The following is a 17,530-nucleotide window of genomic DNA, read 5'->3' on the forward strand; positions in this document are numbered from 1 at the left end:
ATATTGATAGTGTTCTCTTGGGCCAAAGTGTTTAACACAGAAGTGGAAATCCTTGAATCCACTAGTCCTCAGTAAAGAGAGGAAATGTTATAGTATATCATAGACGTAAAATGGTATGATATAGAAGACAGTTTTAAAAATAAAATTTGGGATCCTTGGGATGACTGGTTAGCAACCCAACCAAACTCTGCTCTCAGTTACCAATGTTAAGGGCCTGATCCAGCTCTCATTAACATAAATATAAATTTTACCTCTGACTTCAATGGGGCAGCAGCAGGTCCCAAATCCACTCCCTTGGATTACTCTAGATTTACAGTATTGTAAATAAAGCCTGATCTGCACTGATTTAACTACATCAGTTTTGAAAGTAAAACCCATTTAGTTAAATCTGTATAACATTTGTATTTAGGCAAGGCCTGAATATGAGAGTTGGCACAATAAAGTAAGATACACTGAACGAGTTTGGTAACAGATATACAGAATAAAGCTCCACTCCAGCTACCACATATGCTTAATTTTAAGAGGAAGAGTTGCCCCACTGACTACAAATTTACCATGTGTCTGCAGTATCAGGGCGTCTGTCCCACGCTCATTTGATAGGGGATATGGCTCACTGTACTCACCTCACAGGGACTAGTCGGGGGGCAGAACGCCAGTTTAATTTGGCAGCTATGGGCGCTGCCTCTGGGGTGAGCCCTTGGGAGTCTAGGGAGACGGCACTGCCACACCCTTAGGGCTAAGTACTGCAGCCCGCTGGTGTTTGAGGGGATAGGGCCGAGCCTGGACAGAGGGTTGGCCAGGGAGGCCACCGGGCCCGGGAGAGGGGAGAGCAGAGTTTGCCCCTGATGGACACAGCGAGACTGTGCCCCAGAGGAGCAGCCGCTGCTGCAGTATCCGCGGGAGCCACCCCCAGGCCTTCACCGTGGGGGCAGGCTCGGGCCGGCCGGGGCTGCGCTGTTTCTCAGGCAGCTGCTTGGCCACCTCTGCTCCTGCTAGGCCCCGGCTCGGGCGTTGCTTGGCAGAGGGACGCCAGCTCTGCGGGGAGGAGGCCGGTCGGCGCTGGGTGCGGGACGTGTCCAGGTCCGAGTCCGCCCCGCACGGCAAGATGGGGCTGGAGATTGAGCCGCTGCTCCAGGCCTGGAGCTACTTTAGGAGGCGGAAGTTCCAGCTCTGCGCGGATCTCTGCTCCCAGCTGCTGGAGAAATCCCCCGGACAGCAGGTACCGGGCCAGGCCGCGGGGGTAGGGGCGCTGCGTGAACGATGGGCGGGGTGGAGGTTGAGGACTCAGGCTCACGAGAGAGCTGGAGCGGTGGTAAGAGTGGGCGGGCGCCGGGGAGTGTGTGTCAGGGCCCCCCTCACTCGGGGTGAGCGGAGTGTGTCCGCGCAGTAGGGTTTGTAGCTACACCTGGTGCATCCCGCTTTCCCCTGGCCCCCCAACATCATCCCTTTCCTGCCTCCAGTCCAGCCTGGGACTGGATTGCTCGAGGAAGTGCATGAGCATCGGTGCTTAGGGGAGCCATGCTTCTTACAAGGGAGGCTTGGGCAGCTTCTCTGCTTTATTGTCTGTTGCCACCCTGGCCTTCCGAACAGCTGTTCCAAGTGGGCGACTGTCTCCCAGTGACAGAGGAGGGAGTGTAAACCCATAAATTGCATCAGCCAGAAACATTTGCTAGACAGTTTGGAGGCACCTAGACTGAATTTAATCAATATAGAAGGTGGACCAATACAAGATATTACCTAACTGACCTTGTCTCTCTAATATTCTGGGACCAACACAACATCAACACTGCAAAGTAATGTTAGCTAGCTCTTACGTATTGCTTGTTAGTAGATCTCCCAAAAGTACTATTAACTTGATAACTTGATCAGAACTGAGCAAGAACAAAAATCAAACTTGAATGTATATCTGTTGTCCTCATTTGATGCTAAGCCTCCCTATTAAGACAAAAATGCTTTTTTAAAAAAAACAAAAGTGAACTAGCTACTACTGACCTCTCTGAAATCTTTCCTTCCTTCTAGAGAAGGCAGTGGAGCCCCTACAGATTTACTCTAAATCAGTGTTGAAGGGACATCTATTCCTCTAGTGGCATGAGATGGCATATGCACTTTAGGGCCCCAAACCCAAAGCAAGTAGTGAAGTAGGAGACAAAGGTACTTCTATAATTAAAATATATATGTTGTAATAGCAATAAGATAATTGTGGCCCTTTATCTCTCCCCCACCCCAAATCCAGTCCATCCCAAAACTCCGCCAGCCCAAGCAGAGTTCTTATCCTGTAAAAGGTTTCAGAGGAACAGCCGTGTTAGTCTGTATTCGCAAAAAGAAAAGGAAAAGGAGTACTTGTGGCACCTTAGAGACTAACCAATTTATTTGAGCATGAGCTTTCGTGAGCTACAGCTCACTTCATCAGATGTTTACCGTGGAAACTGCAGCAGACTTTATATACACACAGAGAATATGAAACAATACCTCCTCCCACCCCACTGTCCTGCTGGTAATAGCTTATCTAAAGTGATCAACAGGTGGGCCATTTCCAGCACAAATCCAGGTTTTCTCACCCTCCACCCCCCCCCAAACAAATTCACTCTCCTGCTGATGCTAGCCCATCCAAAGTGACAACTCTTTACATAATCAAGTCGGGCTATTTCCTGCATAGATCCAGGTTTTCTCACATCCCCCCCCACCCCCATACACACACAAACTCACTCTCCTGCTGGTAATAGCTCATCTAAACTGACCACTCTCCAAGTTTAAATCCAAGTTAAACCAGAACATCTGGGGGGGGGGGGGGTAGGAAAAAACAAGAGGAAACAGGCTACCTTGCATAATGACTTAGCCACTCCCAGTCTCTATTTAAGCCTAAATTAATAGTATCCAATTTGCAAATGAATTCCAATTCAGCAGTTTCTCGCTGGAGTCTGGATTTGAAGTTTTTTTGTTTTAAGATAGCGACCTTCATGTCTGTGATTGCGTGACCAGAGAGATTGAAGTGTTCTCCGACTGGTTTATGAATGTTAGAATTCTTGACATCTGATTTGTGTCCATTTATTCTTTTACGTAGAGACTGTCCAGTTTGACCAATGTACATGGCAGAGGGGCATTGCTGGCACATGATGGCATATATCACATTGGTGCATGTGCAGGTGAACGAGCCTCTGATAGTGTGGCTGATGTTATTAGGCCCTGTGATGGTGTCCCCTGAATAGATATGTGGGCACAATTGGCAACGGGCTTTGTTGCAAGGATAAGTTCCTGGGTTAGTGGTTCTGTTGTGTGGTATGTGGTTGTTGGTGAGTATTTGCTTCAGGTTGCGGGGCTGTCTGTAGGCAAGGACTGGCCTGTCTCCCAAGACTTGTGAGAGTGTTGGGTCATCCTTTAGGATAGGTTGTAGATCCTTAATAATGCGTTGGAGGGGTTTTAGTTGGGGGCTGAAGGTGACCGCTAGTGGCGTTCTGTTATTTTCTTTGTTAGGCCTGTCCTGTAGTAGGTAACTTCTGGGAACTCTTCTGGCTCTATCAATCTGTTTCTTTACTTCTGCAGGTGGGTATTGTAGTTGTAAGAAAGCTTGACAGAGATCTTGTAGGTGTTTGTCTCTGTCTGAGGGGTTGGAGCAAATGCGGTTGTATCGCAGAGCTTGGCTGTAGACGATGGATCGTGTGGTGTGGTCAGGGTGAAAGCTGGAGGCATGCAGGTAGGAATAGCGGTCAGTAGGTTTCCGGTATAGGGTGGTGTTTATGTGGCCATTGTTTATTAGCACTGTAGTGTCCAGGAAGTGGATCTCTTGTGTGGACTGGACCAGGCTGAGGTTGGTGGTGGGATGGAAATTGTTGAAATCATGGTGGAATTCCTCAAGGGCTTCTTTTCCATGGGTCCAGATGATGAAGATGTCATCAATATAGCGCAAGTAGAGTAGGGGCTTTAGGGGATGAGAGCTGAGGAAGCGTTGTTCTAAATCAGCCATAAAAATGTTGGCATACTGTGGGGCCATGCGGGTACCCATACCTGCATGCCTCCAGCTTTCACCCTGACCACACCACACGATCCATCGTCTACAGCCAAGCTCTGCGATACAACCGCATTTGCTCCAACCCCTCAGACAGAGACAAACACCTACAAGATCTCTGTCAAGCTTTCTTACAACTACAGTACCCACCTGCAGAAGTAAAGAAACAGATTGATAGAGCCAGAAGAGTTCCCAGAAGTTACCTACTACAGGACAGGCCTAACAAAGAAAATAACAGAACGCCACTAGCGGTCACCTTCAGCCCCCAACTAAAACCCCTCCAACGCATTATTAAGGATCTACAACCTATCCTAAAGGATGACCCAACACTCTCACAAGTCTTGGGAGACAGGCCAGTCCTTGCCTACAGACAGCCCCGCAACCTGAAGCAAATACTCACCAACAACCACATACCACACAACAGAACCACTAACCCAGGAACTTATCCTTGCAACAAAGCCCGTTGCCAATTGTGCCCACATATCTATTCAGGGGACACCATCACAGGGCCTAATAACATCAGCCACACTATCAGAGGCTCGTTCACCTGCACATGCACCAATGTGATATGTGCCAGCAATGCCCCTCTGCCATGTACATTGGTCAAACTGGACAGTCTCTACGTAAAAGAATAAATGGACACAAATCAGATGTCAAGAATTCTAACATTCATAAACCAGTCGGAGAACACTTCAATCTCTCTGGTCACGCAATCACAGACATGAAGGTCGCTATCTTAAAACAAAAAAACTTCAAATCCAGACTCCAGCGAGAAACTGCTGAATTGGAATTCATTTGCAAATTGGATACTATTAATTTAGGCTTAAATAGAGACTGGGAGTGGCTAAGTCATTATGCAAGGTAGCCTGTTTCCTCTTGTTTTTTCCTACCCCCCCCCCCCCCAGATGTTCTGGTTTAACTTGGATTTAAACTTGGAGAGTGGTCAGTTTAGATGAGCTATTACCAGCAGGAGAGTGAGTTTGTGTGTGTATGGGGGTGGGGGGCGATGTGAGAAAACCTGGATCTATGCAGGAAATAGCCCGACTTGATTATGTAAAGAGTTGTCACTTTGGATGGGCTAGCATCAGCAGGAGAGTGAATTTGTGTGGGGGGGGTGGAGGGTGAGAAAACCTGGATTTGTGCTGGAAATGGCCCACCTGTTGATCACTTTAGATAAGCTATTACCAGCAGGACAGTGGGGTGGGAGGAGGTATTGTTTCATATTCTCTGTGTGTATATAAAGTCTGCTGCAGTTTCCACGGTAAACATCTGATGAAGTGAGCTGTAGCTCACGAAAGCTCATGCTCAAATAAATTGGTTAATCTCTAAGGTGACACAAGTACTCCTTTTCTTATCCTGTAAAAGGAGAAGTACTAGAGACATCATGAAATGCACAAGGGATTTTGATATTAATTTTATGTCAAAAATGCTCAGATGCAATTGTGATTGGCAGAAGTGTAAAACTAAGATTGATATTCCTGCTCGTCTTCAATATCTGGTAAAGGGACTGTATATTTGAATTTGTTGTTTAATAATCAATTACATGAAACTGACCACTTGTTTCATCTGAATGGGTATTAACTAAGTGTTCAGTATGCTGTTCAAGGTTTACACTTCAGTTATACATGTTGCATGAAAAAAGAAGGTTCTCCAACTTTCATCCTGGATAAATATCATTTTATGTAAAAGTCATTATTGCTATTATTTCTTGGAGAACAGCAGCTAGATGGGCTTTGTCTCTGGACAAGATATACTGGGAAGATTTTAGTTCTCACAAAATGTCCTACGCGTCAGTTTCTCTTAAGAGCTTGAGAGTTCACCCTTTCCCATAAGGGAAAAGAGGCAAAGGATCTCAAGGAGCAACCACTGAAATTGCACAAGGTATACGATTTGATGAGCACTTGTTTATGCTAAATATTTGAAAACATTTATTCATACCATAAGCCCTAAGTCACCACACAAAAGCCCCAAGGAACAAATAAAAAAGCTTTTACTTAGAAAGGACATTCAGAGAAAGCTTGAAGCTGTAATCTCATGATTGTTTCCACTAATTACTGCTGTACATGCACTAGACATCTGCAGAGCTGTTCTTCACAGGGTCTTCCACATCAAAAAGCTTGCCTTATTTATGAAGTGTGTTTGCAGTATGTATACTTAGATTGTAAGCTTTTTGGGTCAGGGACCATCTTATGTTTGTACAATGCCTAGCAAAATGGGGCCCTCAACAATGACTGGCGTTCCTAGGGTACAACCACAATACTAATAGTACCATATTAACACTGCTGCAGCAGTGTTATTCATTTATAAATATCTAAAGTGCCAAACTGAGAAGTTTTCCAAATCATTACCAGTCTGAATATGAAAAGTTTGTTTATTTATTGTATAGGGAGCTTTTTAATGTGCACTGTAGAACTCCAACATACAAGCATTGCAGTGTGATTTTTTTTCTTCCTTGGGACTGCAAAAATTTTGCTGAAAAGTTATAGTCTTTTGCTGAGCTTATTGCAGAACCAACTGAGGAAACCAGCTCATAGCAGAAGAAATAGGGTAAGGAGCATAATATATCATGGGCTGGGAGAAAGCGTTTAGGAGAAGTATGGCTGGGGGGAGAAGGAGAAGGCAGCAAATAAGATATTAGCATGAGAGGACAGCAGTGGCAGGTGAAACAAACAAGTGGAAAAATAGCAGTTCGAAGAGAGAAAGATCTAAACTTTCTAATTTTAGAGGAAGCTGCAGTGTAGAGGACAGTGTAGGCACAGTAAGGGTTTGATATTGGTAGTATTTGAAGACTATCAACTGAGTCAGTCTTAGCTTGCTGGGTTTTTGCTGTATGTTTGCCATCCAAATATTGAGCATGGACCCAATCTTGCAAACACTTAAGTTCATACATATCTTTACTCCCATGAATAAAAAGTTCAAATGTGCTATTTGGAGGGTCAGGGCCCACTGTTTGTACCAGCTGGTGTTAATGTCATAGCTTTGACAATTGACAATGAAGGCAACTTTGTATAGATCTAGAAACAATCAATTACTTTTTATTTGCAAACTGGATAAAGCTAAGCTACCTATTTCAAATCACACAAGGAAAAAAGTGGAAACACCTTTTAAAATAATTGATTTCATATAGCATAAGTCCCAGTGTACGATTTATACTTCTGTCTGAAAATGTACTTATTGCCACAAGTAACTACTGTTGCTTCAGCTGAAGGATTAAAGTGAATGGAATTCTCTCAAATTTGTACATTTGACAATTCTTTGCATATAGTCAGTTTCACTGTTGCTGCTATATAATTATTTGAGGAATCCTCATTTAAAAGTTCAATTTAAACAGGAATGGCTTGCTTTTTAAAGTGAACTGTATTTCTACTTGACTGACGCTCTTAGTTCTCAGATTAATTTTTTGTCTTTTAAATCTGCACTATGTATTTAAGTCTCTGTGGAAAACACTTTGTATAACTGAAATCAATACTAAAAATTCATAGACTTTAAAAAACTGTAATAATTAGTTTAAAGTGAATTGGTCAGCATATTTCTTCAGAAAGATTGTAGAGTACACAGTATTTCATGGTGTATTTATGAGTCAGAAATATGATGGCAATCCTCTGACAATCTTATCTGACAGCCCATGTAGAAGGTGGAACTACTAACAGATGGTATAGGAGTATTGATAAAATCTCTTTATTGGTACAAAAACTAAACAGGCAAGATTCTTCATTGTAGCAACTTGAGTCAGACTCGCCATATCAAAAATTCTACATTTGAAATCTCACTAAGAAGCCATTTTCTGTGTACATAAAGACTAGCCTTTAAAGTGTTTGATATAGTTAATGCTAGAAGGCAGACAAATGTTAAATGATTTGTCTTCTCTGTTGTCTGCCAATTACTGTGTTATCTACTCAGCATGACTCAGATTCTGCAGCTTTTATTGTAATCCACAAGAAGCTAAGGCTAGTATTAGCTTTTATTGGCTACCTGCCTGATATTTTACAACTCTGCTTCTGATTTATAAAACAGCGTCTTTCTCCTCACTGTGTTAGTGCACTTTTATCGTCATCTTCTTGATCCAAGCCTTGATATGTCACATTTGCAGTGTTATTGTAGTCATGATGGTCCTTGGTTACCACATTTACTTCCACAATTTAAGCAACCGCACCAGACACACCAAAAAAAAACCAAACCCTATTATCTAGAGCCAGGCCTTAGATAAAACAGAATTTGCTCCTAAGAGAAAGTCCGGGATACACACCTAAACACATTTAAAAGTGCCTTCACTAAACAGGGACACCCTTATTAAAGAAGTAGATCACATAATGCAAAGAGCCACCAAAATACCCCAAGAGAACCTGCTTCGGTACAGAAAAAAGAAACCCACTTATCACACATCCCTCACTGTCACCTACCAGCCCACACTGGAATCCATATGGGGTATCAAATTATTACAATTGGGATGGGAACCCCATTCTGAAAGAAGACTTTCCTGAGCCCTCTTCTGACCTTCAAACATCTCCCCAGTCTTGCCAACATCATCTTCAGAAGCAAGCTCCCCACATACAAGGACCCACCAACTCAAAGCAGCACCAGACCCTGCCAAAACAGATGCAAAACCTGCAGAAATATCTCCACTTCAATACCCCTCACAACACACCTTTCAAGGTTCCTGGGTCCTATACATCTGTCACAACATGAGGCATTTTATGCACTGGTTGAGGTACACCATAACAACTGGGTGGGTGAAACCAGACAATCATTGTGCTCTCTAATGAGCCTACAGAGAGAAAAAGTGATAAAAGAAGAAGACACTATATCACCCATGGACCAACTCTTTTCACAAAGCTATTGCTCCATATCTGATCTTTCAGTACCTGTCCTCAAAGGAAATCTGCTCAACACTTTCAAAAGGCGAGCTAGGGAACTTAAATTCATAACTCCGCTAGACAGACCCCAAAAGCCATGGACTTAATAGGGTCACTGATTTTTATGGCTTATTACAACAATTTGCAATATATCACACTGCCTGCTACCCTTAGTTGCTCACTTCAAACCCTTTATTTGTAACAGTCTAACCCCCAATTTCCCATTTCATTGCAAGTGACCTCCTCCAACATGTTGCCCCTTCTGCTTACCAGTCTTTAGCTCAGAAACTCTGCTTTCTTCCCCAGACCTGAAGGAGAATTCTGTGTAGCTCAAAAGTTTGTACCTTGCAACAGCAGAACTTTGGTCCAATAAAAGATTATCTCACATACCTTGTCAATCTGTCATATGTTCATTCTGCTTGGCTCAGGTCAGAGGGAAAAGGGCTAGTATGCCTCAATCTGCATTTTCATATTAACTTATTTGCGCTTTTGTTTTAAACTCAGTCTAACTTTACGTATTGTTTCGAGCCTACTGAAAGTAAGCGATTAAAAAGGAAACCATATTCACATACGCAAATCTGTTTACTCTGCATTTAATAAAAGCTAATATTTTCTAAGACACTCAGAAGAGCAGATATCAAAGTATGAGATAATCTTTGAAGTCAGAACTCTAAGGGGTGCACGTTACTCAAACATCTACTCATCTTTACATGCTTATTCTAATGTTCAGTAATTAAAAAAAAAGCATTTCTTTTTATCCTTATTATTCAACAGTTGGCCTCATGCATTATTTACCCCACACCATCTAAAACCTGTACTGAATACTTTTCTATGGTGCTCATCACCATAAAATCTGAGTTTCTGAAAAACATTAATGAATTTATCTTGACAACATCCCTGTGAGGTAAGGTAGTAGTTGGGAACTAAACCACAGAGCAAGTATGGTCAAAATTGTCCATTGGTTTTTGCTGCCCAAGTTGAGATGCCCAGAGCCTAATATCCAGAGAGCTTAGCATTTTTATAGCTATGTTCAAATATACAGCTCCCATTGACTTTGTTTACAGTTGCATGTTCAGCACTTCTGCAGCTCAAGCCCCAGACATCTCATGTTGGGCACCCAGAAGTGAATATACAATTAATAACTACCTGTGAAAAGTTTGGTTTGAGCGAGCTGCTCAACATCACATAGGAACTCTGGGCCAGGAGAATCTTAGAAAGGGATAGAATCCAGTTCCCTAGGGTGGCATTCAACTCTTAGCCTCAAGACCCTCATCTCTTTTCCTGCAGTCCCTGACTCACTGGATGCACATCTTCCAACTTTTACAACAAATGAGGCAGGGGTTCTAGAAACAATAGCCTCATCCTGTACACAGTCCTGAGTCATTCCCTGAGTACCTATCAATGAGGTGTCCTGAATGAGTCAGGAAAAGCAGTAGGTGATAATGTAACAAAAGATTGAGTAGTAAAATTTTCAAAAGTGCTTAAGTACCACTGACTTAAAAATGGGACTTAGACGGTTAAATCACTACGGCCCACATCCTCAAGAGTATTTAAGCTCCTAACTTCCACTGAAATTGATGTCAATGGAAGTTTGAGCCTAAAGCATTAAGCTTTGAGGCATCACGTTAATTTTTCAGCCAATCATGCATGAACTAGAATTTCTCTTGCAACGATACTAAATACTTTATATTGGCATTGTAAACCAATTCTTAAAGAATTAATCAGTAAAATTGATTCCAAAATGTAACTAGATCAACTTTTTAAAAATCAGATCAAGGAATTGCAGTTTTAAAAGATTCCCTTAAACAGATTCTCTTTTGATATGTACTGTATTTTTACTTATTTAAGAAGTCTCCAGAGAATTCAGTGGATGACTTCCCAATAAAACTCTTACAACATGCTGGGTATATGAATGCATGAACCATTAATGCCAAATACAACCTTTTCTCCTACGTGACAGAGAGAACACTCTCTCTACTGCTGGCTGTTTATTGTCTGATTTGTTGCCTAATCCGATTACTGTTCTTTGTGTTCCATGTGTCACATTCAAGGCACTAAACCAGCACAGATGTACTAATTGTGAACACGTAATTCAGCTATTAAGAGGGAGGGGAAATGGCTCAATAGTATAATTGTTAATAGATGTGTAATGAATGTCCTGCTTTAAAAAAACTTATTTAATGCTCTACTATAGGACTTCATGCTTTCACTAAACTGTCTTTTTTTTTTAAATACTTCCCTCCCCTGACCCTCAGTGCTGTTACTCCTATGGGATTGATTTTTTTTTTATAGAAATGAAGTAATTGCTAAATAATTAAAACACCTTGAACCTAGCTACTTGTATGCTGATTTTTAACAAGGTCAGAGTAAACATATAATTAACATGTTCACATGGAGATGCACTTCTGAAAGCATCCTCAGCTGAAATAAACTGTTGACACAAATTGCTGTGGTTACTAAATGTAAAGATAAATATTATTAGTGATTCATTTAATCACTTCCCTGCACTATGACAATGTACATCTACAGTGATGCCAGTAGCAATTTGGCCTGCATTTTCAGTATACACTGATTTTTTCACAGTATGTTGCACATATCAATTCATATTTACCTTAAATTTGAGTTGTAGATACAGGCATGTTATAAGCGTCAAATAGTTATCCAGACAGTGTTTGAGGCTCTCCTCTTTCTTTAAGATGTTACATTAGAGGTTTAATTTTATAAAAACAGCTCTTTCAGGTAGTTTTATTTCAAAATGGATTGATTTCACACAGTAACTCTCATTTTAAAATGCCCTCAAGGGTTTATAAATCTGCGCTGAATTCTTCGTTCATTTATACTTTTACAACATTAGCAACTTCAAGAGGGGATTAGATGTGTAAAAGATGACTAACTTAGACCCTTTGTTGTTAAGACCAGGCCACTTGTTAGCTTATTCTTGCAAGTCCTCTCACACAAGTCTTTACTCAAGGTGACTAGTTCCATTGATTTCAGTTGGATTATGTACATGAGTAAAAATTGCAGGATCCACTCTTATTCTGTTACACTACCTTTTATTATTAATAAGTTCCATGAATGGAAATGACTAATAAGTTCCATCGCTTGCTTAAATGTTAGCCAACTTAAATGTATTAGCCAACACATCCTATAACTCTAGTGCAGGCAAGGCAGTGTATACACCCTACCATGTGTAGTTGGTCAACCTTACTCTCTTAAAAATGAGAGGGAATGTAACTCTCATAGCTTCATTTAGCTTAGTCATGATGAATGTTCTTATATAGGAAATATTTTGGATGACCCTAAATTAGTGTTAACAAATAATGCCTAGAGTAAGATACACAACTTGAATATCCAGGCATTTGAGTTAGGGCTGCCACAGTATCCTTAAAATTGCTCGTTTGCTATTGCAACACAGTATGGAGGATCACCAACTGCTCTGAAGCCATTTTCTAATAGCCCATATCTATATATAATAAAACAGTAAGACCTATATCTGGCCAACAGTCCTAAATCATTGTGATATCAGCAGTAACTCAGCCAATCATAACCCTTATTTTACAGCTAATTTCCATGCTACAATTTCATTGGCGAAAGTCAGTGTTAGGAGGGAGATGGACAGATGATGGATTGCATAGATGGTAGATTACTTGGTCCAACAGCTACAGTTCTTCAAAAGGTTGGTTTCATCCATACAGATCATCCCAGGCTCACCCGTGTAACCTACACCCTTAAACAAAACTCAATTCTCCCTGCACAACCCCACAAATGCAAATCACAACTACCTGCACAACCACACACAAATAACCCCAAACACAGCGCCTCACTGCAGCACACACCCCTTATATACAGCTTGTGCAAATCTCCCAGCACAACACAGGCACTTATCCAACCACACTCATACTTAACATAAACTTGAGCAGCAAAGCTATAATGCACACAATGGGATGAATAAAGGACAACTTGGACCAACCTCAATGTCCTTGTTTTTATTAGAATAAAAAAATATATAGTAGCATCCAGAAGACTAGTACCTATTAAAAGAACATTACATCCTAAACAAAGTCAAGTATTCAAGAGACAGGAACCGCTTCAGCCCCAAATGATTCCAAACAGGATTTTGTGATTCAACACAGCCCCTCCTTGGGGAAGCTTTATCATAAAAAACCCTAGTGCAAATAATCCATAACAGAAGGCCCTAAATGTAGTCCATTTATCATCCCAGTGCACGTATTCCTTAAAATTAGATGACATCTAGTCCACTGATGGAGCATATATCACACTCTGGCATCTTCCTTGGTCCTCGGATGCCAGGACAGCCATCCCAGCCAGAGTGCATCCCTGCTCCCCTACAGCCTCTGTGCTGGGAGCTCATCCTCAGAGGGGCATCCATCACTCTCCCTGTTCCATTAACCTCTCCTCTCAGATTTGTAGGCACATAGGATCTTCCACTACTCAAATGCCTTTAGTGCTCAGTTCTGGCTTGGGAATCAGCAGACAACTCCCTCTGCTACTCTTCTGCCTTGAGCCCTGGCTCGGGGAGGTCATCCAGCAGACCTCGCTTGCTGCTATCTTGCCTTCAGCCTTCCCCCAGGAACCTTCTGTAGCTTTTTTCAGAGACTTTCTCCATGCTGCTACCTGAACCTTTATAACCCTACCCTCTTAACTGGCCAAAATGGGAGCACCTATTTTGCTAGACCTTTTTCATTTAAGGGGGACAGCCACCTTATGACAGGGTTCTTTTTAGTTATGTTTTGGGTTTTGAGCCTTTAATGTGACTTGGGTCACATCTTTTCAACCTCTCTCTACTGTCATGAGAGCTAAAAACTTTTTTAAAAGTAAGTTGAGATTCTAATGTAAACATAGGGTTCTAGGAGTTGGGGCTTTAAAAAAAAATCACATATTGGGAGGTTTGTGATAAAATTGCAAGAGTTGGCAACATTGCAGTATGATTCCTCCAGACCACACTGCATTGCAGTGAGAGATGCTGGGCATCCACAGCTTTTGCTGACTTCATCTGCAGTTCAGAGTGCTGCATTTCTGCTTATCAGGGCCCTGTCTGAAATTGGACATCCAGCAAATGAGGAATGTACCATTAGTGGCCACATGCCAATGTCTGGTTTAAAGTGACTTGCTCAGCATTACAAGTCAGTGTGTGGGACAGCCAGGACTAGGACTGTGTGGAATTCACTTGTCCTAATCACAAGAAAATAGTTTGTCTTCCTGCAGCCCTCTGCCTTGCTTTCTAAGCACAACTTCTAGAGCAGGTGACACAGATCCTACAAGCAGTCTGATTCAGTACACAGTGGAGAGTCATACCCTGGACACCATCCCTCCATCACCCAATGATCATAATTAAGGACTGCATCATAATGCATATACACAAGGGGGATGAATTAAAGTTGCCCATGCAATCTGAATTGCTGGCATTTTCTAACTTTTGAGTGCTTGATTTTTCAATCTAAATAATAGTCTTTGAACAGTTTGTTTGTAATTTCCAGGTGCCAGCTCCTGCCAAGGCCCTTCAGTCTCACTTGAACACTGACAAATGCATGGTTAGAAATCAGTCCAGCTCACCTGTGTGTTAGTATTGTTAAAATGAGTATTACTTTTATAGAGATCTGTTTAGTGTTTGGATTTTATTAAAGTTTTTGAGTTGTTGCATTTGTTAATCTCACATTATCTGTATCCCACTGTGATGGTGTGCACCCACCTCTTGTGAGCACCTCCTGTTTTGTGTGTGTGAGAAACTGCACACTCTCTCTGCGCCCCCTGACAGCTGTTAACCTCGTCAGGTGGGTCTTTAGTGGCTCAGCCCTCCAGCCAAGTCACATACAGTCTCTAAGCACAAACAAATCCCTTTTGGGGTAAAAGGTTCAACAGGGTCTGTCCTTGTTAAAGTCTTTAGCCCTGTCTCTGGGCTCAGTCCTCAGTGCCTTCTGAGCTTTAAGTCCATGTCTGCCCTGGTATAGAGCAGTGCCCCCGGAGCTTTCTCCCTGGGACTTATGCCCTTCACTTGGGTCTCTAAACAAGGCTTAACCCCTTCTCAGGGCTCAGGCCAGTGACTGGTGGGGAGAACCTGGGCCCAACCACTACTCCAGGTCCCAACCCTGGGACCCTATAAGTAGCAGCTGCTTTCTGTAATAGCTGCTGCTGCTATTCCCTGAGCCACTTCGCACGTAGCCCCTTCCGCTTCACCTTTACCTCAAGGCTGAAGTTTTCTGTTCTTTGTTTGTGCAGGGTCTCCCCCAGGCCTCCTTGCTTGGGCAGTTTCACAGCTGTCCAGTCCTTCCTCAGGGCTCTGGACCCAGCCAGCAACTGATCTGCTTAGCCCCAACAGCTCCTGTTATCTGAGCCTGCTGTGTTCCTATTGGCTGCTTCCCTGCAGACTTTCTAGGGAGACCTGGAGGACCCACCCTTACTGCTCCTTTTCTGGCTTGGGGTGTGGTAGGACGGCAAGGCCTCCTGCAGGAGACATCAAAGGTCCTGGTACACCCCCATCACACCTAAGTTATAAGCAGGAATCCTAGAAATCTGTTTTTCACAAAAAGTGTGGAATTTGCATTTTTGTACAGAGAATCTTTAGTTTTTACATTATGTGCAAAAATAAAAACAGAAGCCCATTTATCTGAGCCTCCATTTTCTGGCTCTCTGTATTAATTGAACTGGGGCTGACCACCTGAGCCTGCCACCAGGAGTTGAAGCTCTCCAAGTTATCTGAATTTTTGATTATCCGATCTGGCCCCGATCCCAATTAGATCAGATAAGCAGGGTTCCACTGTATTGTGGCTAGGGAAACCTCAGTTCAGCATTTCATTTTAATCATGGAAAAACACAGATTTTTTTGTTGTTTTTTATCAGAGAATGTTGGGGGGATTTTACCATAGAAACCTTATAACCAGGGATTCTAATTAATATTTAAGTGTTTGTTTGCTTTTGTAACTATCAAAGTATTTGCTATGAAGCTTGGAAACCTAACTAGTCAGGAGAGAAACATTACCAAGTGTGAAATACTAGTTTACCACAAGAGGTGTCATCTGCTGCCCAACAGAAGGCCTATAGACACCAGACAAACAATTTTGGCACCTCAGTGCACAAAATACTTTAATTACTCCCTCCGCACCCATGAAGAGGGGATGTGCACAAACCTTCCACCCATCACACTTTGAACTGGGGGAAAGGAATAAAAATCCCTGCCAGAAGGATCTCTATCATTATGCTTCTTGGAATTTGGAGAGGGCAGTATTTCTAAGCATAAGCAAGGTATTCCCAAACTTCTTAACTTGAGTTAGCCTTAAAGGACATATAGAGCTTGCACATTGCAGCCGTTTCTATTACTTTTTGAAACCTAAGACTGTAACTCAATTGTGGGTATATGTTTACCTGCTTTAACTTTGTAAAGGTTCTTTTTCTTAGTTAATAAACCTTTAGTTAGTTTAATATAGGATTGGCTACAAGCATTGCCTTTGGTTAGAGATCTAAGATACAATTGACCTAGAGTAAGGGACTGGGAGTGACCTGAATGTTATTGTGATTTTTTTTTTTTTTTTTTGGTGTAGGGGACCATGTGTCACAAAGGCAGGCTTGCCTGGGTGGCAAGATAGACCCGAGTGCCCTAGGGGACTGTCTGTGACTCCATGTTAAAGCTGGTATAGTGGTTGGGTAGTTCACATTTGACACTTGGTTGATGAAATCTAATTATAGAACACACAACCAGTTTGGGGTTTGTGCCCTGGTTTGTAACAGTCTGCCCTGAGGTTGGCACCCACGTTTGTGAACCACTCCAGACAGCTTGACAGCCCGTGCACCATGAAATTGCTGGCATTGTCTAACTTTTGTGTTTGATTTTGCAACTTAAGTAATATCCTTTGAACAGTTTGTCAGTAATTTCTTAATTTTGTTTCCTAAAAGGAAAAGAGATACAAACAAACGTTGTTATATGCAATAGTAACGGTTCCCCTCCCCTCTCCAAAAAATCGTGCATCATCAGCAGGATTTAAACCTTGAAACTTCATCACTATAGCACAGCTTGAGCTACAGCTAACTATATTAGCAAGTAGAAAAAGACTTGCTCTGGTGGAAGTGGGAGAAATGTGAGGAGGAGCAAGATTGGTTCTATCTTCTCTCCCCCCCCCCCCCTCCAGTGGGGGAGGAGTACCTTCCCTATCTTGTACTTCCAAGAAGTGGGGAAATGGCTAAGTAGGGCTGTGTGCTGGGTCAATGTACATAGGATGGGGATTGTCAAGGGGAGTTCAACCCATCTCTCCCCTCACTCCCCAAGAAGCTGTCTGCTGCTGTTGTTAATCGGTGTCACGTGTGATGCTCCTGCCTTGGCAATGTGAGCCCAGCCTTAGTTTGCAATGTTAATGTTCAGTTATTTTAGTATGCTACCACAATTTTGTTGACAAGGCAAGTAACAGAAGGGAATGGTGGTTTTTTTCATAGTTCAGATTTCAGCCAAAACTGAACAGAATGAAGGGACAGAGAAAAGGCATTTCTCTGTCTTGTGCTCTTTTCTCCTACCAAATTTGACTGTTTAATAATGGAGGTGTTAGAGCTTTTCAGTAAAAAAAGTCATTCTTTTCTATTAGAAAATGGTAGGCAATCTAAGTATGGGGTTTGTTGCTACCAGCTCACTCTACAATAATTTGCAAGAGCTGGGTTAGTGTACTGAAGC

General features: G+C 42.3%; 1 protein-coding gene across 6 annotated transcripts in view; it reads left to right on the forward strand.

The window, feature by feature from the left end:
- Window positions 1–573: 573 nt before the first annotated feature.
- Window positions 574–17,530, forward strand: part of TTC8 (tetratricopeptide repeat domain 8) — a 65,381-nt gene continuing 48,424 nt past the window's right edge. The window contains exon 1 of one of the 6 annotated variants that reach the window (XM_048854117.2): window positions 574–1,219. In XM_048854117.2, the coding sequence (XP_048710074.2) occupies window positions 846–1,219 (374 nt within the window). In that variant the 5' untranslated portion in view covers window positions 574–845. Of the gene's footprint in view, window positions 1,220–2,143; window positions 2,152–17,530 lie in introns of those variants that run through there. The other 5 variants (XM_048854114.2, XM_048854113.2, XM_048854116.2 and 2 more) reach the window with 5 other exon arrangements.

The sequence above is a fragment of the Caretta caretta genome, chromosome 6 (assembly GCF_965140235.1).
Source record: "Caretta caretta isolate rCarCar2 chromosome 6, rCarCar1.hap1, whole genome shotgun sequence".
Taxonomy (NCBI): domain Eukaryota; kingdom Metazoa; phylum Chordata; order Testudines; family Cheloniidae; genus Caretta; species Caretta caretta.